Below are 23,518 nucleotides of genomic sequence, written 5' to 3'. Positions count from 1 at the left end.
GTGGATTTTGCAATTACCAGTTGTGTTCAATGCACCAAATAAAGCTCCTAAAGTGATACTAGAAGGTGCCACCTTAAATTCTCCAGGCTGCAACTGTGCAGAATTTTAAAATGGTTTCTTAAATTTATTTATTTTTTAAACATAACATGAGGAAGGTGTTGAAACTGGTGTAAGAGCTCAATAGAGTGAGTTTTCCAGATTTTGGGAGGGATGAAGAGGGAGATACTCAGAACTCTTCACCAGAATCCCCTCAGCTTGATCATCGTGGATTTAGGATGTGCTTTGTGGATGTGATTTGTCAATGACACCAACTTGACAGATCTTTCTTCTGCACCAAATCCCACTGAGTTATCTGGTCCCCTTGGCTGGTAAAGAACCACTAGGCGAGGAGCACTGGCTTCATCCAAGGTGATGATTTTTAAGCAGTTGACCAAGCGATCAGGTCAAGGGGATTCAACAGCCTTAGGCCCTCACAGACTCGCCAACTGTTACAGGTGCTGCACTTGGTTAAGGATCACTGAGAACTCCACCTTGTCTCCTGCCTGTAGCTCTATGCCATCCTGAACCTCTTCCACATGGAAAAAGAGCTTCTTGCTATCTTCTACATCATAGTTAACAAAACCCAACTGATCTTTCACACACTCCACTGTGACCCTACGCAAGGGTGTGATGTTGTAGGCCATAATCTGCATTTTGGCCCAGGACACACAGCTGGAACTTAACACTCTCCCCTTTCTGTAGGCAAGGCAATCTCCTGTGTTGGCCTTCCCAACTATACCAAATGGGTACACCTCACCTTTCATATCCCCCTTTTCCACAGTTTCAATCATTCCTTGATACCCAGTCTGTGTTGGATCAACACTCCTCAGAGGACAAAGGACTTTACCAGAGTAGATGGTGGGATCAGCTTCCTCAGTAATATGATTCACTGAGTGAGTTTTGTTTATTTTTTCAGCACTGACTTTGTTGCCTTTTCCTTTGCACAAGCTGTATTCAACCATGTCCCCCAGTTCCAGGCTATCAACATCATCAGAGAATTCACTGTAATGGAAAAAGATTTCCTTATCATGATTGGCTGTTTCAATAAATCCAAAATTATCTTTCAGAATTGCCACATAACCCAAGACCTCATGGAGTTGTGTACAACCTAAAAGTTCCACACAAGTTGCAATCTGCTGCCCTGACCTCTGTTTGTCACTAATGATAAATTCAACCTTATCTCCTATCTGAGAAGTAGATCCTCCCACATCCTCAGCTTGAAAAACAGTAGTCAATTTCACTCCACAATCCTCATAAACAATAATGCCATCCTCAGCCCCCTTCTTCTCAGCTTTATTGGGGCTAGTGATTTTAAGATTGGAAAAATTGGCTTCTTTTTCTACAGTTCCTAGAAAACAATGTTCTTGGGAAGTTTTTTAATCCTAATAGCATGATTTCTTTGGGCAGAGAGCATATCAGGAACCACAGTAAATTCTACTTCATCTGCAATATGAATCTAGTTCCCACCCAAAATTTCACTGAAGTGGAAGAACATACGAGCATCCCAGTCAACACGCTTGATGAAACCAAACCCATCTCTTGTGGCAGCGATTACATCCATTTCTCTAGCTTCATTAGTGAACTGAAATGTATTTGATAGTGCTTCTATATTGGTTGCTCATTCTAATTTGTCATGTTGGTCTGTTGAAATATTAAACCTAACATGGTCACCTTTGAGCAGGGTCACCTTGGATTTTGTATCTTTATCTCCAAAAACAAGTTCTTTAGGAATCACAAAATCAACTTTGATTCATCCCGGCAGTGGGTCATGCTGGTTTTTACTGGGTATTTTTGGGATAACTTTGGTTACAATTCCTTCAAAATGTTCAATCTGCTATCTTCCAAAATGACTGTTCCTTGAGGCAATAATCTAACATCTGTTGCAAGTTCTTTGCCATTTCTGTCCTTATTGTGAGCTCCACCTCATCTCCAGGTTGCAAGGTTTCCAGGTCACCTTTAAACTCACTGTAGTGGATGAATATCTCTTTTACCAAATCACCTCTTTCAATAAAGCCAAGTGCCTCCTTCATGGCACAAACTACTCCTTGATAGCGGGCTTGTTTCTTTCTCAGCAGCATAATGTTATGAGCACCTACAGGACCAGTGTTTTTATTGTTATCAATTACAAAGTTTATATTATCTCCAGTTTCCAGCTGAATATTGCCTTCCACATCTTCAGGAATGTAAGTCAGGTGAAACACTTCCCCATTATGTTCAAAAGCATACACTCCCTGTTGGATTCTGACTGGGGGCAGTGGGAGATTTACTCTGTAAGTGTGAGGAACAGCACACACACCTTGTCCTTTCATTCATTCTTCAGGGTGGATTTCTTGTTTTATCTTCATTAGTTTAATAGCAATTGGTTTGCCAGTCCACCGGTCAGATGATACTTCGAATTCAATATCATCTCCTACTTTTAAGTCCTGCAGGTTGCCATTATGTTCTGAATAGTGAAAGAAAAGTCTAGCTTGACATTCTGAACATTGAGTAAATCCATAAGAGGTTAACAGTTTTTCAATAACCCTTGTTTCATGAAGTGCTGCTGAAGCACCTTTGGGGCACCCATTATGTCCATTGTTGTGGAGAAGGTTTGGATCAAAGCTCATCTCACAGGGATAATCCAATATTGCACTTTGAGTAGTATCAGCTGATTCTTCTTTTTTCAGCACAAGTTTCAAAGGGTGAAAGTTGCTAGTATTAAAAAAAAAAAGCAAGAGAAAATGATCTACCAAGCTAATAGAGAATACAACTGCTGCTGCACCCTGCAATCCTGCAGTACAGCACTGAAGAAAACAAAGAGTACCTGCAGCATTGGGAAGTGCTCTTCTGAAGCTGTTGAGAGGCACAAACTTCTTGTTTCAGATCAAGTGCTGTGTCTCCAACTGAAGTGTACTCTTCTTTGGTCTTGTTGGTCGTTACGAGGTTTGCTCCTTGCCTGATCTGAACCTGAAGCAGCAGTTGCAGGTGGTAAAGTCTGTTCTGTTGTGCTTCATACCCAGCAGCTTAGCGCCCCTGCTCCAGCACCGCCATGTGCAGCACAGCCTGGTATGCTGGCACCCCTCAGATTTTTGAACAAATATGTTTTGTCCAAACATAGAGCTTGTATCAAAAAGAACCTTTGAAATTTTTGTAAAGAATTTTTACACTGTTCCAATTATACAAATAAAAATATTTGTGACTGTATTACGGTTGACAAGCTGGCTGGAGTAGATCACAAATCGTTAGAGAATTTTTGTAGTCAGTGAATTTATATTTGCAATGAGCTAAGGATTTTATTTTGGAGCACTTGAAAGCATGGTAACCGAGCCCGTAGCATCATAATTTTCCTGATTTGGGTTTTAATATTTACTCTAGAATTTTCCTCTCAAATATGATTTCTATGAACTGAACAGCAGCACTGACCATTTGGGCCAGTGTTAATCCCTGCTTACTTGGTACAGGGTCTACAGGGCCTCACTACACAGACTGGACTCATAATGATTTTCCAGTTTTCAGCCTCCCAAGTGCTGGGATTACTGGCACACGCCACCACACCCAGTCTCAATTGCTGGCTCAGCGCGCCGTGGTGGCGGGGAAGGCATGGCAGGCAGGGGATTGAACCCCTGCCTCTGTGCTCTGCCTAAACAGGCACTTTAGTCCGCTCAGCTACCTGGCCGGCCCTCAGATGGTTTTTTAGATAAAGCTTGTACATGGGTTGGCACAGAGGAAGACAGTAATCATCTCTGAAATTCCGACCTTTTAGTTTCCTAAACCGACAGAATAAATGTACCAAAAGGTTCTAGTAGGCAAGATTTAAACATCTATAGACACAATGGCATAATTTATATATAATTTAAAAATTCAGATTATCTTTTATTAGTGAATTACACAATGAGGACATCATTCTCAAAGTTTTTATTTTTATTTTTTTTTATGTGTGTGGCCATGAGAAAATGATTATAAAATTTAAATTCTTGATTAAGAATGTAACCAGGTCATTTTTGTGTTCAGTGCTGTACTGACTTTGGCCACAAGATGGTGCTCTATTCCAACGCACAATGTAGGATGAAGGCCACGCATGCACTGCACGGGCAAGGGGACCCGGCGTCCTCTTCGGCGGTGCGCTCACAGTGTGCCCAGCGCGGAGGCGCAAGCAGCACTGCGTCTCTACCTCTACTCTCGCCTTTTCCCATCTGCTGATGCCTCTATCCGCCATCATTCCCAGAACCCTCAGCCCTGACCTCTAGGACTGAACACTGCAGCTTGACCTTGGCTGGGCAGCAGACCACCTGAAATGCACGGTTCTCCAGAATGTAGCCCTGGTCGCTGGCTTTAGTTTCATTTTGCAAACTAAAAAGGTTTTCTGGCAGAAAATTCATGTAGTGAAAAATCACAAAGCAGATGTGATGGCGCCCATCTGCCATCTAGCACTTGGCCAAGGAGAGAGGATCGTGGGTGTGGAGCCAGGCCGGGCCACGCGGGATCGGGCAGCCTGAGCTGCGTAGAGAAGTCCTGTCTCAAAAGCAAACACATCACAAGCACACCTGCTCCTCAGAAAGAAGCGTTTAGGTAGTGTCTGTGCCTTCACTAAGTCACTTATTCTTATTCACTCATCTGATTGCCCTACAGTGTTCACTAGCAAAAACTAATGGTTTAACATGGGAAACAATACAAAAAAAAGACATTTATATAAGAAAATTTTTCTGGGAAGAAAGCAACTGAGCAAACAACACATTAACTTTTTTCTCATTTAATGAGGAAAAACTCTATTGTTTGGTTGCTCACCAAATATTTACCAGAGCTGTATATGAGAGGTGTAAAATGCGATAAAATAAAATTGTAAAATGCTCTAATGGATTTATTCTTATCTTCCTGCTCCACAAGAGATGAGTCATAGCTCACTGACAGCAAGAGAAGGGCATTTTTTAGGTCGGAGGAGAGTCTGCTACACTGGGGGGGCTTCTTCTATGTAAGATATCCATGTTGTCCACTCTGCACCAGGGCAGCACATCAGTAGGGGGTGGGGTCACTGCTCCGTGGAGCCGCAGACACTGAGACAAATCTAGGGGAAAGGCAGCTGGCCATTGTGGGGACCACTGAGACTGCTTCAGGGCTCAGGGGCGTCTCAGGACCTCTGAGGACGTGACCCTGATTGTCTAGTGCAGGTGCACAGTGGGTACAGCTGTGTAACCACGATTTAGCACAGGTAAGCATGCCTGTGCTGTGTAAGGCATCATGTGGGAATGTAAGCAGGAGGTATCGACCTGTGTAAGAATTATACAGTAGATGCAGGCGGCTCTTGTTCTCCTGTGCTTGCCCTGCTCCATGCTGCCTGCTGTTGTTGCTGATGTCCTGCACATGTGCATTCTTTAACCTTGGGACTTCACCCTTGAAAACCTCTTTTGAGTCCACGAGTGGGCTGATAGCTATCATCTGTTTAATGACATTAATGATGTCCACAGAGCTCTGCATGGTCTGTCCCTAGGACTTGGTTCTTGACCCTGCAATAGTTCCCTTGTCTAGGAAGGGCAACTCCAAAGGTCTGTGGCACTTCCTTTTATGTTAAGTAGCTGGGATTATAAATTTCAGGTGGAGGAGCTTAGAGCAACAGGTGATTAAAAAATTCATTTAAATTTATCATCCTAATATTCAATAATTCGCAAAACCCATCTTTTAGCAAACTTTGGGTGCAGCCTGGGAATCGCCAAAGAAATGGGGCTGTGTAGTCACAGTGCAGTTTGCGCAGGCCAGGGACACATTATTTCAGCATTCACAGGAATCTGCACACACAGCCGTCACCGGCCAGTGTACCCAGGCTCCCCTCTACCAGCTGTCACCAATGATCAGGCTGAGGAGGGCGATTCACAACTCTACTGTCGCAGACCTAACTGTGAAGTCACGTGTTGCTCAATTTTTTCATTTACAGAAAAACTAAACATGACTGGTACAAAGAACATTCTTGAATCTTTTTGTCAAGTTCTCATGATTGGGAATTTTTCCAGGTCACTTGTCATTGTCTCTTTTGTAGAACAAAGACTGAAATGGCCATGAAGACATAGAATTTGCAACATATTTGGGTCAGTGCTGCTGTCTTTTTCCATTGTGTTTCAAATACAACTGAAAATACCCACCTCATTAAGTGCCAAAAGAGACTTCACTGGTGCTTGGCTCCAGTTTTCCTTAGGTCTACCATTCTGTTACTTTAGAAAAATTGTACCCTGTCACTCAAATTCAGCGTGGCATATAATCCATATGATAAATTCTTTGCTCCAACACATCTTCAGAGCAAAAAGGATCCATCACAGACAGGCCTACAATTTTTGCGGCAGTCTCCATCTTATATTTATTCATTTCCCTCAAGGAAACAAGTTTTCACAAATTTGATATTTTCAAAGAAGCCTGCAGACTCAGTGAGAAGTGTATCAAGAGGTAAAAGTTGGACTGAGAGGAACTTTCCTAGTCCAGACCAGGTTCTAAAAGCAAGTGAGAAAAAAATAAAATAAAATAAAAGTCAGGGTCAGAATCTGAATACTGGCTATATAAGACTGAGGGAAGAGTTAGTTGGAAGTGCAAATAGAAGAAATACAGGTTAGTAACTTTGATATTATGGCTTTTCTAAGTTCTATACATTTTCTTTTTTGAAATACAGTGCCTGTGTAGGTAGGCAGGCTAGGAACTACGCTGCTCATGCTGGTCTCAAACGTGCAGGGATCCTCCTGAGTGCTGGGTTAACACTCACGACCCACTCACTATACGGGGCAAAGTTCTGTATATTGTTTAACTTAGAAAGCTTATGAACAATTAAATGTACTCAGAAACAGGACTAGGTACATGTAAATTCAATGTGTCCTGTGAAACGGGACCAGCTTACTCCTGAGGAGCGCCCAATCTGTGTCTCAACCTAGAGTTGCTTGGGCTGTAGACGAAAGGTGGACTTCCTCGTCTTTTCTTGACAGAGCACTGCCGGAGCCCAGGAACCGTTGTCGCCGCAGCCACTTTCCATCTTCTCCAGGACACATAGCCACTCAGTCCTTCCACATCTTACAACACGCGTGCAGTAGCGGATCATCCGGCAGAGCCATGACTGTTTCTCCGGGTCCCAGAGAAAACAAGATGGACTTCCTTGGGGAAAAGATGTAGTCATCCTGGATCATCTTGGAGGCACCTGTGCGGCTAATTTTCGGTGCCAGCTTCACCGGAAAGGGCTGGATACCCAGCGAGCAGTGCAGCGCTGCTCCTGGGCGTGCCCGCGGGGCTCGCGCTTCCACCACCAGGGAGTGAGGAAGACCTGCCCTTCCTCGGTGCGACCATTCAGTGAGCGGAGGAACGGAGCGGGAACCGCCAAGGGGCTCCGCTCTGTCATCTGGGGCTGGGGCGCTCCTCTTCCGAGGCGGACGCCAGAGCCGCAGGTTCTCGGCCTGCTGCTTCTCAGAGCCCGCGTCCCCCGCTCCTCAGGCCTGCAGACAACTGTGCCACCAGCTCTCTTAAGTCTCCAGCTTGCTGCGGGCTTTCAGGGGTCTTTTCAGCCCCCAGAATCTTGTGAACCAACTCCCATAATCAATCCTACCTCTTGTACCTCTGACTATACCATGGTTCTGGTGACGGCGACCACTGACTGGATAGAAAGCTCCTAGGGAATTAGTAAAGCACAGTTCCCGGTATGGCTGTGAGGGTGGGTCCAGAGATGATTGGCAGCTGGGACAGCAAATTAGGAGGAGCCCTGTCGAGCCACCTGAAGAGGCTGGGGCCCCGGATGTAATAAAGAACCGGAAGTGGCCCCTCGAGGGCCTTCCTTCCTGCAGACCAGAGCTGTGTTCCCTGATGGCCCTTCCATGTGTTCTGCGTCAGCCCAGGCCCGGAAACATTTGGACAAGTGACCTGGTCCAGATGCACGGGTTCCAAATAAACCTTTCCTCCTGTAAATTATGTTTCTCAGGTGTTCTGTCATAGAAATAGCCCGAGAGTTTTGTTTTTGTGAAGAACCCTGAACAATACAGCACTTGAATAAATAATGAGAATTATAATTCTCATTTTACGGCCAATAGAAGAAGCTTTAAGAAAATGAAAATAAAAAAATATCAAAATGATATTAATGAATGGGAGAATAGTGGAAAATCCAGCAAGAGGGCCTCCAAAGGATACCAGTAATGATTTCCGTGTTATGGTAGCTAGAGTATTTGTGGCCAAAGGGAGCCATTTAAAGTAGTTTTCTTGGCATTTACTCCTTAAAAAGGAAGAGTTCTCCCCTTTCTTCTCTTTTGGTTGTGAAGCACACGCTTGTCAATAGTCCTAAACAGCCAACGTTCATCCCACTTTACAGGTAAGCGCAGTGTTGACTGTGATGTTTCAATGTCTAGGTGAAGAGTGACAAGAGGACATCATAGACTTAAAAAAAGGCAGTGTTTTAACTTTGCATAAGAAAGCTTTTAAACCACCCGTATTTAGACAATAATCTTTAGTAAACTACTGTGAAAAAAAAACCCAAACCGAGGCAAAGGGCGACATCATTGTGACACTTTAGTTCAACTTGGGAAAATTATCCCAAGGAACAGTGCAAAACAAAAATTGTTTCAAAAATCAAACACACCAGCCTATTATAAAAAAAAGTGAAGCTGCCAGTCTTGCCTCGGATTACTGGAATATCAGTCTCCAGCAGCTTTTTTTTTTTCTGCATTGTACAAAATCCCCGTCTTTGCCGAAAACACTCAGCTCTCATTTTAGTGAACAGCAGGGGAGAGACCTGGGATTACCGCAGTGGTTACTACTTTGAAGGGCTCTATGAGAGAGTTGTGGGGCGCTAAGGAATGGTGTCTTCTCAGCGGGTGTAGAGGAAAGGACAGAAAGCCTGGTGGCTTTCAACATGCTGCTGTTTTCCCACATGCGAAGGCTATTAGAAACTGAAGTGGTTTTAAAGGCTGTTTCCTTGTTGCATTTTCAAACACCAGACAAATAGCTTTTTTCTTAACTACTTGTAACACTTTATTTTTACTTTGTACAAAATACAAAAAATGCAAATCCAAAGAGTATAGACCAGTAGTGACAGGCACACCGCACAACAGCAAAACTTGCCTAGCAAGACATTAGTATTTAAAACTTTATTTTAGTGAGTACATGCATTATATAAAACAACAACGGTAACAACAACAAAATCACACAAAAAGGCTAGACGTTTTTGCTATTGTCACCCCCCAAATAATGCTTGCTGTCAGGCCTTTGGATGAAGATGGGAGAAAGGAATTAAAAAGCCAAATCATTTTTTTCCATAAAAGAGTAAAAGCTAAAATGTCTTTATTTTCACACTGATTAAATTTCTTCTGAAAAAGCCACAAATATAAACAAAACAAAACAAAAATCCTGAACTGGACAGACAGCAGATATTCGAGAGGGTTGTTAACCTATGTAACTGCTCAGTAGTTTAAAGAATCTTTTAGGCATTTTGAAGTCATTCCAGACATTTCTCAGTACAGTATCCACCCGTCCTGCCCTTCTCTCCCAGAACAGAAATGTTTGCATCAAGTCTGCTGCTAAGAACTAAATTTTGAAAACGAAAGCAACATACAAAAATATTTAACAGAACTATGAAAGATGTAAGAAAAATCTTTTCTTTGTAGCAAGAAGTCTTTGCATGGTTTTTCTGTTTGTCTACTCTTCAGGGTTTGTTTATCTGTCCCATGAATAAGACAGCTCCTAGGGAATCAAAAGGAAATAATGAATAATACTTAGAAATAAGATGAAAAATATTGCACTTAAGGGAAGGCACAGAGCCCTATTTAACTAATTTCTCAGTTGTGCTGCTTGATAGACCTTTCAACAAGGAGAGAAGTGGTCTACCTTTCCTGTCTAATATGCTGGCCAGTAGTCACACATGTGTTTGAAATGTGAATATTTTATTTGACATAATTTACAGTTAAGCACGGAAGCATAGTGATTAGGACATTAAAGATGCAATGGGATAAAAGGATAAAGAACACTTCCGAGTGTTGATTAAAGCAAATGCTAAAACTTTTGCTAGTGCCTACTCTGTACCACTGTGAAGCCAACCTTTCCACAAAGATAATCTCCTATTTCATCACTGTACTAAAAGGACATTTTCATCTTTAGTTTATGGATGATGACACAGGCCAGAGCCAAGCTAAACTGTGTTAAGCTGACAGTTCTCAGGTCAGAAGTAGAGGTGTAAGCAAATGAAAGCTGAAGACATGTAGCTCTTCAAACGGTTCTAACTCATACATTTATAAAAATACAGGACAGCTGATAGATGTCCACAGTTTTCCAAAGGGATGTTGAGTCTCACTATATGATAAAAGCAACCGTTACCACCCCCAAACCTAAAACTTGTCCCTACTTAAAGGATTGCAGCACACTCTGTAAACACAGCTTTGCTTTTCCTATCTCTTTACTAAGGGTGGTTAGATGTTGACAGACACAAAAGGGATTAAATGCAACACCATTGGATACAACTATGACCATGTGTGTACACCTTTCTAGGTTCTAACATGCAGTGAAAACTGAAGAGGAGACTCACTCACCTGTAGGATTATGTCGGATAAAAAATAGAAAAGGTCTGTCCACTATAAACCAGGGAGGCGATGACCTTGCAATTAGAATCGCAGCTAGAGGAATACAAGAAAAAGGTGTCATACGCCCAGCACGAGACCAGCAAGGTGGCCAGAAGCTGGTGTCTGAGGACGTAGTTTCATCCCCGTGCCACATAATGGTCTCAATGGCCAGCATTTACTGAATGCCTACCATGGGCCATGGCCTTTATATTTACTGTCTCATTTAAGCAATGAAGGCACCACCTCACTTCTTATAGAGTTTCTATGAGGATTAAACAACATCAAATCTAAAAGTGACTGCCACTAAGTGAACACTGAATGCATATTCACTACTTCTATTAGCCATTTTCTATTGAAACCATCTGCTGTGCCCTTGAAGGCCCTGGTACCCTTTTTTGTTTGTTTCTTTTAAGATAGGAATTTGCTGTGTAGCCCAAGCTGGCTGTGAATTTGAACTATAAGTGCTGGGATAACATGCACGCACCACCATGTCTGGGTTATTGGTACAACTGTGCAGCATCTAATGATCACAGTCATCGTGAGCAGGCAGTACATGCACATGACACATCTTAGTTTTTATCTACTGCCTTTTCCCTTTATCCCCCTCCCTCCATCCCTTAGATTCCTTCCCCTACAGCCCTGGCCTTTTGTAATCTTTCCAGATCCTCCCTGTACACCAGGGCCCAGCTCAATTCTCAGCTCTTCTGTCTATGCCTTTTTCTTCGGCACATCACGTAGGCTTCCCTTGCACCAGAGCATAGACCCTTCATCTGGGTCTACTACATTATGTACCTGCTTGGAAGCTCAGGTATACACACCTGACTCAAAAAGCCAATTCCTTTACGTTCATGGATCTTGCAGCTTACTTTGCCATGCTAACCAATGGTGGCTGCCATTGAATAAATCACTCAGTCCTATTCTTGGCTTGATTTTTTTTTTTTTTTTTGTATTTTAGGGAAGGGTCTACAGGGTGTTCGAGGTCTCACTACTAGATCGGACTCATAGTGATCCACCTGTTTACAGCCTCCCAAGAGCTGGGTTTACAGGCGTGCGCCACCACGCCCAGTCTCAATTGCCATCTCAGTGCACCCTGGGGGGTGGGACTGGTACAGCAGGTCTGGGACTCAAACCTCTAGGCCCTGTGTCCGCTTGCAGGTGCTTTAATCTGCTGAGCTATTTGGCTGGCCCTTGGCTTGATGTTATATGGTGAATACCCATAGTTATTGTGAGGCAAGTCACCCAGAGTTATTAAAATTCCACAAATAGTAAATAGCTAACAGGGGATATGAACTGTGTACCTGCTCCTCACCAAATTCATATGTTTAACTTCCAGTCCTCTAATATGAGCATATTTGAAGGTTAGTAAGGACAAATGAGGTCCTAATGGTGAGACCCCAATCCAGCAAGGGTAACAGCCTTTATAGAAGTGGGAGAGCTCCAGAGAGGGGACCATGTGAACACACAGCAAGTCGGCACCATCTGTAGGCCAAGAGAGAAAGACCACGGGAAAAGCCCAACCACCTGGCACACCTTTTTTTTTTTTTCGGAACTGGGGATTGAGATTGAACTCAGATCCTTGTGCTTCCTGGGGAAGCACTGATTCTACTGAGCCATCTCCCCGGCTCACCTTCATCTTAAGAAGGCTTTTTTCTTCTGGCTGGCTCAGGCTGTCTGAAAGGTGGGTCTGGTCACACCTTTATCTTGGACTTGCAGCCCCCAGAGCCTGAAGATGTAAATTTCTGCTGTTTAAGCCCCAACTATGGCACCTGCTTAGTAGCCTGGGCCCATTGACACAGCAGGACCCAGGCACGACACGGGCCTCCTTATAGCATGTACTACTCTGCTGTCACAGCCTTGAAATTCCTCGTACATTTAAACAAGAGGATCTATAAGTTCATTGTACACAGGGACCCCCAAGCTGTACAGCAGGTCCTGGTGATTATTCAGGTTAGCAACACTGGTCAATAACTTTGGCTAAGTTTAGACATCACAATCACCTAGAAAGGACAGAGGTCACCTTAAAAATTCCATGTCTCTTATTCTATGTCTTCCTTTAATGCTATTGTAAAGGAATGAAGATTTTCTTTTTTTAGTTTGAGATATGACATAAAGTCTCTCCTGTGGGCTTAAATGGTATTTTTTAATGATCGGAAGTATCTGACCCAGCTGAAAGTGTAGCTGTGTTCTTCACTCTATGAACTTACGGATTTTGGCTAGATCTCTTCATCCGATCCCATATGGATAATTAGGGGAAACAGGATTATTCTAACTTTTCCTGCTCTATAGAAGCCACCAAGGAGAAAGCAGATGCAGACACACTAATTATCAGAGCAGCAGGGCGACAGATGCTCGCTGCTCCTTCTCTTTGTCCCAGAGAGATCTTACTGGCTATTTCCCTGTAAGTACTTGCACGATTTTATGTTTCAATTTAAACATGGGTTTCTTCGGCAAGTAAGAAGCCCCAGTGTGCCTTGTCCTCTGGAGAGGGGGCCAGCAGATTCCGGTGCTTGGGCTGAGCCCACAGGACAAAGTGCTGGTTGGCTGAACACGGTTCTGGACACGCAGCCCCACCCATTCACTTCAGTGATCTATGGTGGCCTACATGCCATAGAGACCTGAGGAGCTGGCAACAATACAGACTGCAAAGCCAAAATGCAGGCTGGGGGGCTCATTCAGAAGTCTACTGACTGCCCCCCTGCCCCTGCAGGACAGGATTTTCTCTTACTTATAGAGAGAAAATGGAAGCTGTGGTCCATCCACAGCCTCTGTCATTTCCTGGGGGACAACTCCTGAAGCCCCAGTGGAAATAGGGCCTCGTGGCTGCTCGCTAAGTGGAAGAATAGACTGCGCGAGTCCGTGTCCCTGCCAGAACCAGCCAGCCCTGCCCCGTGACCCCACCACGTACTTGTCGCTGCAGAAGCTTTGGTTCCATCTTCACTGACTTCAATTTTTGCTTTTTGCAAGATTTGAGAAACATGAAGGTTTTCTGATCCTGTTTGCAGAAAACAAAGTGAGTATTTTGCTCAATGCGCAGGCTCTCTGTTGGGCTGGGGGAGGAAGCACAATGCCATGGTAAATCCTAGGTCTTAAAATGTGACTGGAGAAGGGGCCTCAGACCATCCTGGAGACGAGGCTTCGGCAGCTGCCACTTGTGGATAATTCGATTTGTTATCTCCTCTAAGTAAACCGCCATACTCTCTTCTAGAAGTGAGGCTCAGACCCTAAATGTGTTAGTGCCTATAGTTCAACTCTGATCATTCAGACTTTTATTGTAAAAATTAAAGAGTATAAGTTAAACAAATTCATATGTTTAACTTCCAGCCCTCTAATATGAGCATATTTGAAGGTTAGTAAGGACAAATGAGGTCCTAATGGTGAGACCCCAATCCAGCAAGGGTAACAGCCTTTATAGAAGTGGGAGAGCTCCAGAGAAGGGACCATGTAAACACACAGCAAGGCGGCACCATCTATAGGCCAAAAGAGAAAGACCATGGGAAAAGCCCAACCACTTGGCACACCTTTTTTTTTTTTTTTTTTTGCGGAACTGGGGATTGAGATTGAACTCAATTCTTCTGGAAAACTTGGCTATCTCACTAAACTGTTAGTGAGACCCTATCTCAAAAACAACAGAAAAACCCTGGGGGTTTTTCTGTTGTTTTTGAGATAGGGTCTCACTAACAGTTTAGGCTGGCCTTGAATTCACTATGTAGCCCAAGTTAGCCTGGAACTCATGGTGATCCTCCTGCCTTAGCCTTCTGAGTGCTTGGATAATAGGCATGAGCCACAATGCCTGATTAAAGAATATAGGGCTTTAAAAAGGTTTATAGGGTTTCAAGTTTGAAAAGAAGCCAAGTTTTCCAGAAGAAGTGAGACAACAATATTAGTCTTCAGTTACAAAATATCAGGCCCAAAAGCATTTTCAAACAGCATTTACAGATGGGTAAACTGAGGCTCAGACTTAGAGAAATCTGACTCCCAGGTCCCAGGGCTAGTCCGTGGTGGAGTAAGTGCTGGCTTTTCACAATTGCAGCCTCACACATCAAAGGACAGCAGTAGGAGAGGGTGAGGAGTGTGACAAGAGTTAGACTGCTGGGCGGGCTGGGCACACAGTGCAGCTGTGCCCCAGCAACTCTCTGGGGCACTTACTACCCTTCTCTGTGAGGCCTGAGCCCCCAGTAGAGGCCAGAAGACCCCTAGAAGTTAACCGCAGCCTGTTGGGATGGAAGTCTGGGTGCCAAGAGCAATGGGACCTCTGTGTCATTTGGTTTTCAGCTGCTTACATCTCTGCCTGGTTCCACCATGACCAGCTGCGATGGAGACACACAGTTAGAGGGCTCCAGCCTTTTGCAAGGCTAAAGGGAGCACTGCAGGAGAATCTGACACTTTCTGTTCGCATTTCCCAGTTACGGGCAGGTAGGCTACTGTGACTGGTGACCCGAGGAGGGCCGTGCAGACTCCAATAGTGCTTCCTGAGCTGTGCTGGCCCACAGGATCATGTGGAAGTGAAGACCTGGATCAGATTCAAGATTGTGTCACTCACTGGGGAAGGTGACTGTTACAGTTTGAGTCTAGATGTACCCCAAAGACTCAGGTAGGCATAGGCTTTTTTCATAGGTGGCTAAATCTTGAGTGTGTAATCACTGGTAGGTGCAATGCTGGGATTAAACGTGCTTTTTCTAAGGGTGGGTGACAGATCAGCCCACTGACTGAATTGGCACCCCCTAATTCTAGTAAGCTGGGTACAATATGAGGGACAGAAAGGGAACTGTCTCCCCTCTCTCTTGCTTTTGCTGTCTTCCGCATCATGAACTGTAGCCCCCAACCATGTGCCACCCTGCCTTGGTGATCATGGACTAAAACCTCTAACAACTGTGAGCTAAAGAAACCTTTCCTCCTTTCACTTTAGGTGTCAGGCATTTTGTCTCAGCAGTGAGAAAAGTAACTAAGCAACAAACTGACTTCTTACCGGTAAAGGGGAAAAAAGCACAAGCCAGAAGACGGTTCACATTCAAGCCATGGTTTTTCTTTGGGAAGAGAGCTCTGTGTTCTGACTTCAAAGGCAAAGAACTGACTATTCAAGCATAAGCTCTAGAAAATGTGACACAGACCAGCACATGAAGGCTGGTGGTGTCACAGTTGCTCAGACAGAGAATAACTCTAATCAGATTTGTTTGGATTTATGCTATTCCTGATTACTGGGCATTCACCTGAAAATACCTATCTGGCTATAATATTGCTTGATGGGAAATATTGGGCAGTTCAAAAATCTTGTTTTTTTTTCCCTAAACTTACGGAAAAAGTTTGTGTTCAGAAAGTAAAGAGAACCGGGCAGATAGCTCAGTGGTATAAGTCCCTGTCTGGCAAGTGCAATGTCATGAGTTTGATCCTTGATACAAAAAAAGGAGTGACTAATACCTAATTAAGAGGCAAACTCTTAGGCAAAAGAAGTGGTACATGAAATATGACTTTAACTGCGCAGCTGCTGAGATTTTGCTTGAAACCAACACATGAAACGCAGGCCCAAGTGACGCAGGCTGATGGAAGCCATGAAGGTTGGTATGATTTGGTGACATGCCAAATTAAAACTTGGACAATTTTAGGGCAAGGCATTTCTAACTCTGTCTCTTTTTAGGGGGTACTAGCGATTGAACCAAGGGTCCTGCATGTGAGGCAAGCATGCTACCACTGAACTACAACCCTACTCTTTTTTATTTTATTTTTAGACAGACCCTTGGTAAGTTGCCCAGGCTAGCTTCAAACTTGGAATGCTCCTGACTCAGCTTCATGAGTGGCTGGGAGTCAAGGCATGTAACGCCACCATGGCTGGCTTCATTCTCATCTTTAGAAACAAATCAGAGTAGCATTTTTGTGAAGTATAAGTCATACACTGGACGTACTTGTTATTTTTGCAAAATTGGCCTTGGATGGATCAAACATCTCCGTAATGCCAAGAGCTTTCAGTGGCTCCTTTAAATCTGTTTGTGCCACAGCTGTGAACCTGCACAGAAGCAGAAAAACGGGAGAGGGGAGATCACAAGGCTATCAATGAGATAAAATGATATAATCAGTGCCTGTATACAAAGGGAATTTTCTAAAGTATGATTTAAATGGTCTGAACTGTATCTTGACTTCTAATCCTCAATTTAAATACCAGGTAAGTAGAGAACAACTCTCTCATTTAGCTGGCAAAGGAACAGAACAGTACACACTGACAACTACGAGTGTTCCTGTCCACCTGTGTGTGACAGGCTGCCCTGCTGTATGCTTCAGAAACCTAGAACCCATCCTGTGATGTTGATGGAAAGGTTTGTGGGGAAACACTTCTTGGTGCTCTGGAGTATCTACAGATCCCCCGTAAGCATCTGAAGAGCCACCTTCATGGCTGCTGTAGGAACCACCACCCTTACTGGAACTGCAGACGATACAAAGATAGGAGCCACTTTCCCAGTCGCCTATGTTGGGATTTCAAAACATTTTTAGTGTTAAAACAAGAACGAGCATTAGGAATAGTGACCTGCTATTACATTTGGGTATAAAATTAGATTATTGCATATGTGTAGCCAAACCGTTTTGGGGATATATATATATATGACTTCTCAGGGCATAAAAGATTACACATCAGAGCTGAAGCACAGAATATATCTATGCCTATATCTACATCAGTTATTAAGCCTCTCATCAGATTTGATCTCACCCCGTGGCAGAGCAGCAGGAGAAAGTGAGCGGAGTCTCACCCTAGGCAAGCTCTCATGGCAATGTACCCATTCTTCACCCACCGAGGCCTACCCCACCACCATCACATTTGTTAATACCAAGCACTGCTGACTTGAAGCCTTCACAGAAACAACAAAAAACTCTTGGGAGTTGTAGTATTGACTATAAATGTAGCACCGTGATACTTAACAGAGTAACTGGAGCAGCGAAAGCTACCAGAACTGCACATCTCCATTACTGCTAAGGCCTGGGTAATTTAACACTCCAGATAGTATGAGATGTTAACATCTGAAAGCTCATAGACAGGGGAACAACATTCATTGTCTCCTCCACAAGTCCAGGAGAAAATTCTCTGATCTGTTAGAAATCAGGATTCACACAGAAGTTGGGATCACTTTTCCTGTGGCTTCATTCATAACAGCTCAAATTCCATCTGTATTTTATTTTGAGGGCATAAAAGGAAACCTGAAACACAAGTAGAAGACCTGTGCCCAGGGGGTTCCAAAATATTTACTTATTACCCAGCATGGTCTCTGGCAACTTAAACAACTAAAACGAAGCCCCTTATCAAAACGCCTGGTGCTCCCCAGTACAGCAGGATGATGGGCATGTGCTTTTCAGGTTTATGAGCAAAGAGAGATCTGTTAAGAGCCACCACAGGATCATGAAGAGCTTGTGCTCACGGAGAGGCTGGAGATCAGAGCGGCCTTCTCTCCTTTCTTCTTGTCATTATCCTACTACACAAGAAGCACAGGGAATGCACAGAAACGAGAAGAAACCAGTCTTGCATTCCCACCATGTGATTTCTGCAAAATAAAAGCATCACGAGGCGCCACATTTTGCTCTTGTATTGTTAGGCTTCCTGCATAACAGCTACCAAACAAACAACCCATTGTCTCCTTCCAGGGAAGGGGGCACTTACTTGGGCAAGACCACCTGCACCCTCTTGGGCACCATGGTGCTCATCCAGCTGTCGATGGTCTTGGTGCTGATGTGGGGGATGAGCGCCGACAGTGGGGTGGAGCTCTCCGTGGGCAGGGCAATCAGCATACTGATGCTTTCCCCATGGTAGGGCAGCTCAATGAAGTTGTACCATAGGTCATTGGGTGTGCTTGTAGACCCTAGAGAAATCACAGGCAGGCTCAGCAGTGTGGAGGACCACCTGGAAGACTATCCCGGAAAGAAGAGCAATTATCTCCATTTTAGCTACACCTGGCCCTATTCCCATGTATTAAGATGTACAGAGTTGGATAGGACTTTTCCTTACCCCTTCAACTGTCTTTAAGCAACACAAATCAGTCCAGCCAAGGTGCTGGTGGAAGTCTTTGAAATAAGAGCACAGGGCAGTGTTTCCCCACCCCCATAGCTCCCAAATAAAAATGTGTGAGCCAGGTGGGATGGAGACGGGTGTGACAGAGAGCCATGCTCCACACTGTTGGCTGGGACTGCACCTTGAGAGGAGAGAGTGCGACCTCTCAGGGCATAGAAGGTTACCCATCAGAGCTGAAGCACAGACCCCAAAACATTAGATACTACCTCAACTGTGTCATGCAAGTCACTCCTGCACAGCCCTCTGCATATTGCAGAGGTGAATGCAGGCCTCCCGCCTGGCCTAGCTCACAGCGCTCACCTACTTCTTGCCATCCTCACAGTCACTTATCTTCAAGCCACTCCTTTCTTCACAAATTATTAAAACCTGGTTTGGCCCTGGGTGAAGGCCTCTGTTTTGGATAGCCATCATCATGACTAGACTTAGGACCCCTTGGCTCCCCACAACAAATACACCTTCTTGTCTTTATTCTCACCCTGGGTTGTACTGGGTGTGGCAGGTTGAAAATGACTCACTAGAACTCCCATAACTTTTCCTTGGGATTACAAATATAAACCTCCTGGGCCCCTATGAGGACTGGGAAGGGCTCTCTGAAGGGTGCACACCACCTGGTCACAGGGCAGCTTTAGAGAAAAGCCAGCAATTCAGTTGGAGGACCTTTCAGTTCTCTGAATAGCTTCCTCACAAGGACAAAGATAAGGACAATGATTTCTTCCTTCCACGGTACAGAATTATTTTCCTCCAGTCTAGACAGAATGCCTTTGGGCATCACTACATTCACTTTAATTTTGTGGAATAGAATAACTAGATCATTAGATACTCACAATACAATGTTTGGCAAGAAGTTGACCTTTGCATAAATAAAAGAATGAATTCAAGCTGCCTTGCAATCTTTTTTTTTTTTTTTCATTTGGTGTTTTAAAACACAAATTGTACTGTGCATTTTAAGATATACAACATGGGATTATTGGATATACATATATAGATGCTAAAATAATTACCACAGTGAAATAAATTAACATATCCACCATCTCACATAGTTACCTTCTTTGGGTATTCTGTAACAAGAGCAGCTAAAATCTGCTCATATAACAGGGATCCTAAATATGGCAGAATTTTATTGTGATGCTTATTTTGGGTAAGCTTCTGTGTGTTTTGGAAGAGAATAGAAAAATAAGTAGCTCCCACTTTTTTTAGGGCCTCCTGCAGCCACCTGAACAGAGTCACAGGCACCCAGAAGGTAGGTGGGACAAGCACTATTGTTATAGGAGGCAGCGACAGTAACTAGCTGGAGGACCCTTGCCTGGCTGAGAGGTAGAGAGCTAGAAGGTGCTTCCTCCTGCTCCACTGTTCGGACTCCTCACTCACATGCTCCACTGAGCTCCATGTGAAGTTCTAGGCATGTACTGTAAGCTGGAGGATGATGTAAACCAGCTCTTCTCAAAGCACCAGGGTACATGCTACCTGCAAGGTGCTCCACAGGCAGAGCAGATGCCCTGACTCAGTAGCCTGAGGGAGCACAGACACACACGTCTTCCCACGGATTCAGTGTATACTAGGGCTAGAAAGGCTCGGATACACTCTGAAGCCAGGAAAAGTGTTTAACTTTTATCTCTCTCCATGTTCCCCAAGATAATTTGATCTTATTCTACGTAAAAGATTGAAAATACTTAGTGATGCTATGGTTTGAAAAATACCCTCTGAGGGCCGGCCAGATAGCTCAGCACATTAAAGCATCTGCTTAGGCAGAGTGCAGCGGCTGGGGTTTGATCCCTGTCCCTGGGGCACACTGACATGGTGACTCAGCCTGGGCGTGGTGGCACAGGCCTGTTATCCCAGCACTTGGGAGGCTGAAAACAGGAGAATCACTATGAGTCCGATCTATGTAAGTGAGACCCTGAACATGCTACTTAAAAAGAAAGAAAGAAAGAAAGAAAAATACTCTCTGAAATTCCTGTGCTAGAAATGAAATCCCTAAATGCATCTGTTGATATGTGAGGGGGCCCGCATGATGGCACTAATGGCTCCCTGAGAGGAAGAGACCAAAGCAGGCTTGCTCTGTCTTTCCAAGCGATGCCCACTTCTTGTTTTCTGAGACAAGGTCTCACTATATAGTTCAGGCTAAACTCGAACTCACAATTCTGCAATCCTTCTACCTCAAGCTCCTAAGTGTGGGGACGGCAGATGTGTGCCAGTGCACCCGCCTCTACCACATTCTGGTGCAGCACAGAAGCCCTTCACCAGAGGCAAGGCACATGCAGCTTTCAGAACAGTGAGCCAGGGCTGGCCAAATAGCTCAGCGGATTAAAGCGCCTGCCAGCGGGTGCAGGGGCCCGGGTTCCAATCCCAGGCCTGCTGTGCCAGCCCTGCCCTGGGGCACACTGAGACTGGGCGTGGTGGTGGCACACCCATAATCCCAGCTCTTGGGAGGCTGTAAACAGGCAGATCACTATGAGCCCGATTTAGTTAGTGAGACCCTGAACACCCTGTAGACCCTGCCCTAAAATACAAAAAAACCAAAACAAAACAAAAAACAACAACCAAAAAACAGTGAGCCAAATAAACTTCTATGCTTTACACATCACTTAGTCTTTTGGACTTCGTTACAGCAACAGAAAACAATGAAGAGCACAATCAAGCAGCACAACTGAGCAGGGCCCCACTGGGGAGAGTGAAAGCAGTCAAGAAGAGTGCCAGTTACTGCCCAGCTCACACCAAGGGACCTAGAAAAAGTAATACCTGTACCCACAATCCAGGGAGTTTTCTCCAAAGCCTGCCTGGAGAGCCTATGAAACCCTTCAATTAAGCATGGGATGAAAAGAGCTACCAACATTAACCAGACAGGTGAAAACCAGCACTACCAGATTTACACTGCATTCTAAAATGTCTTTCAGGTGACCTCTGTGGCTTAAGTGAAGTTTTTAACCTCTCTACCTCCCGGTCTGCAAGGGAGACGTCAGGATGGCAACGTGTGGACCTCACGTTGAGGGAAACTCAGAAGATGCTTATCAGGGCCTGACTCTGACCCACGTGGGTGGCTGGTGATCTCTGTCCTCCCCTCCGAACTGACCCAGAAAGACAGCACAGGTAAGAAACAGAAAAGACTAAGCGAGTTTTTTTCCTGAGTTTCTCTGGGCTTTTCTTTTCTTTTTGCTGATCACTGCATTTGAGTTGGAGAAATGCCACGGGCCAGTTCTCCACGGGACACACTAAGGGAGAGAGGAAGACAGAAAGAAAGAACTTCCTTTGTCTTTGTTACATAATGAATACTTTCTGCTATAAAATATGAAGAAGTGGAGCTTCCAACGCTGCAAGATGACTCCACAGCTTTTCCTGCAGAATACGACTGCAGCAGGTGGATGCAGCTGCGGGGCCCCTCCTGGTCCCATGTGCTTTGGCCTGCAGGGCTGCCCAGGGGCCCAGCACATCCTGCCTTGGCTCTTGTCTTGGGGCTACCAAAGTCAGGATCTTTAATCCTTACTTTTAGGCCGTGTAACAAAATGGTCTATGTGGGAACTAAAAAAAAAATCAATGGAAAAATGAGGAGGGGAAAAATCACTTCTAATGAACCTTTTAATCCTAGGGAAAAAGGAATTAAGTCCCTATGCTGCCAGAACTAATTTTTCAAAACTGTAAAATGTGGGAAGCAGTTAATAAATTATTGCTCCAGGGCATAGAATAAGGACCTGGAGACATTAATTAGTTCTAGAAATGTTTACTGCTCTGTTAGGAAGGAAGGCCTGGAGGTTATGAATAATGAAAAAGAACGGGATGGGGTGTGTTTGAGGTGGGAGATGTCACTTACACACACTAGTTAACCCATCCTTGACTGGATATCAAAGCTAAGAACTGTGGACCAGTCTGCACCTGTCACTTGCATCTGCTTGTTTTTTGAACTTCCCTGACTTGACTTCTGCAAAGCAGATGGTGACAAGTGTGGCCACGATGTACCTGTCCACACCCATGCTTATTTGGTAACCCGAGGAGCAGATAAATTAACACTCTCTTGTGCTCCCTGGGCACTGCAGGAGTGTATCCATAGCAACCTAGCACAGCGGACTAATGCTGATGTTGACAACACAAGACCTAGAGTTAGAAGACCTGGACTCAAGGTTAAATCCGCCTAGGGTTGTCACTCTAGCATGCTGGTAGTGCCGGGTCCTTTATTCATCTGTAAAATACTATGATAATAATACCTCATTCTAGAGAGAGGTAACACAGGCAGAGTGCTCAGGACAGCCTGGTACATGGCAAAAACTTCACCAACTGAAGGGTTTTTCTTTGGCTTTGTAGAATCTCTCACTTCTGGGATGTTAGGTCACTGCTTAGGGGTTCAACCCACTGCAGGAAAGCACACTTGCTGCTATGAAGCAGGAGGGGTACTTGGGGGGTGGGGTCAGGGTATGGAGCTCCTCCTGGTGCCAAAGGTTTAGGGGCCTGAGTCCCTGGCACGAGGAAAGTGGACTATGTGTGCTTTCTGTGAGGACATGTCTGCAGTGTACAAAATGTGAATTGGGTTCATTCACTCTGAGCAGGGACAGAAAACTCTTTCCTCTTCCATGGTGATCAACCCAATTTTCAAGAATAACAACTGTTAAAGAGTTAAGCGAAGAATCTGGGGAGAAGAGTCAATAATTTTCTGGAAGGAGAAATTTTGGGGTGATCGGTTTCTGTGGAAAACCCTCTATAATACTGATTCCCGAAGTCCTACTAGGGAAGGTATGAACTCACTAAAATGTTAAGGACTTTTCTGAGGCTATAAAATAAAAGAGAATATTTTTAATATTTAGTATTATGAAGACTTTATAGATGACATACTCTCTAGTTACCTTCTACTACAAAGGAAATTAATGGGCTTCCTGAGCTCTTAAGAAATTGGTCACACAAAAAAACAAAA

At 44.3% G+C, this 23,518-nt stretch overlaps 1 protein-coding gene and 1 pseudogene across 2 annotated transcripts in view; both read right to left on the bottom strand.

The window, feature by feature from the left end:
* Nucleotides 1-270: 270 nt before the first annotated feature.
* Nucleotides 271-2,727, bottom strand: LOC101589438 (annotated as a pseudogene).
* Nucleotides 2,728-8,979: 6,252 nt separating this feature from the next.
* Serpine2 (serpin family E member 2) overlaps nt 8,980-23,518 on the bottom strand; it is an 83,795-nt gene continuing 69,256 nt past the window's right edge. For both annotated transcript variants that reach the window (XM_004638155.3, XM_023723062.1), the window contains exons 5-9: nt 18,214-18,412; nt 16,475-16,575; nt 13,483-13,569; nt 10,548-10,631; nt 8,980-9,705 (exon numbers count right to left, since the gene is read on the bottom strand). In XM_004638155.3, coding sequence (XP_004638212.1) covers nt 9,668-9,705; nt 10,548-10,631; nt 13,483-13,569; nt 16,475-16,575; nt 18,214-18,412 — 509 coding nt within the window. In that variant the 3' untranslated portion in view covers nt 8,980-9,667. The remainder of the gene's footprint in view (nt 9,706-10,547; nt 10,632-13,482; nt 13,570-16,474; nt 16,576-18,213; nt 18,413-23,518) is intronic.

This window comes from Octodon degus, unplaced genomic scaffold (genome assembly GCF_000260255.1).
Source record: "Octodon degus isolate 3935 unplaced genomic scaffold, OctDeg1.0 scaffold00096, whole genome shotgun sequence".
Classification (NCBI taxonomy): Eukaryota; Metazoa; Chordata; class Mammalia; order Rodentia; family Octodontidae; genus Octodon; species Octodon degus.
The sequence above is the reverse complement of the archived record's forward strand: the minus strand, read 5'-3'. Positions and strand labels throughout refer to the sequence as shown.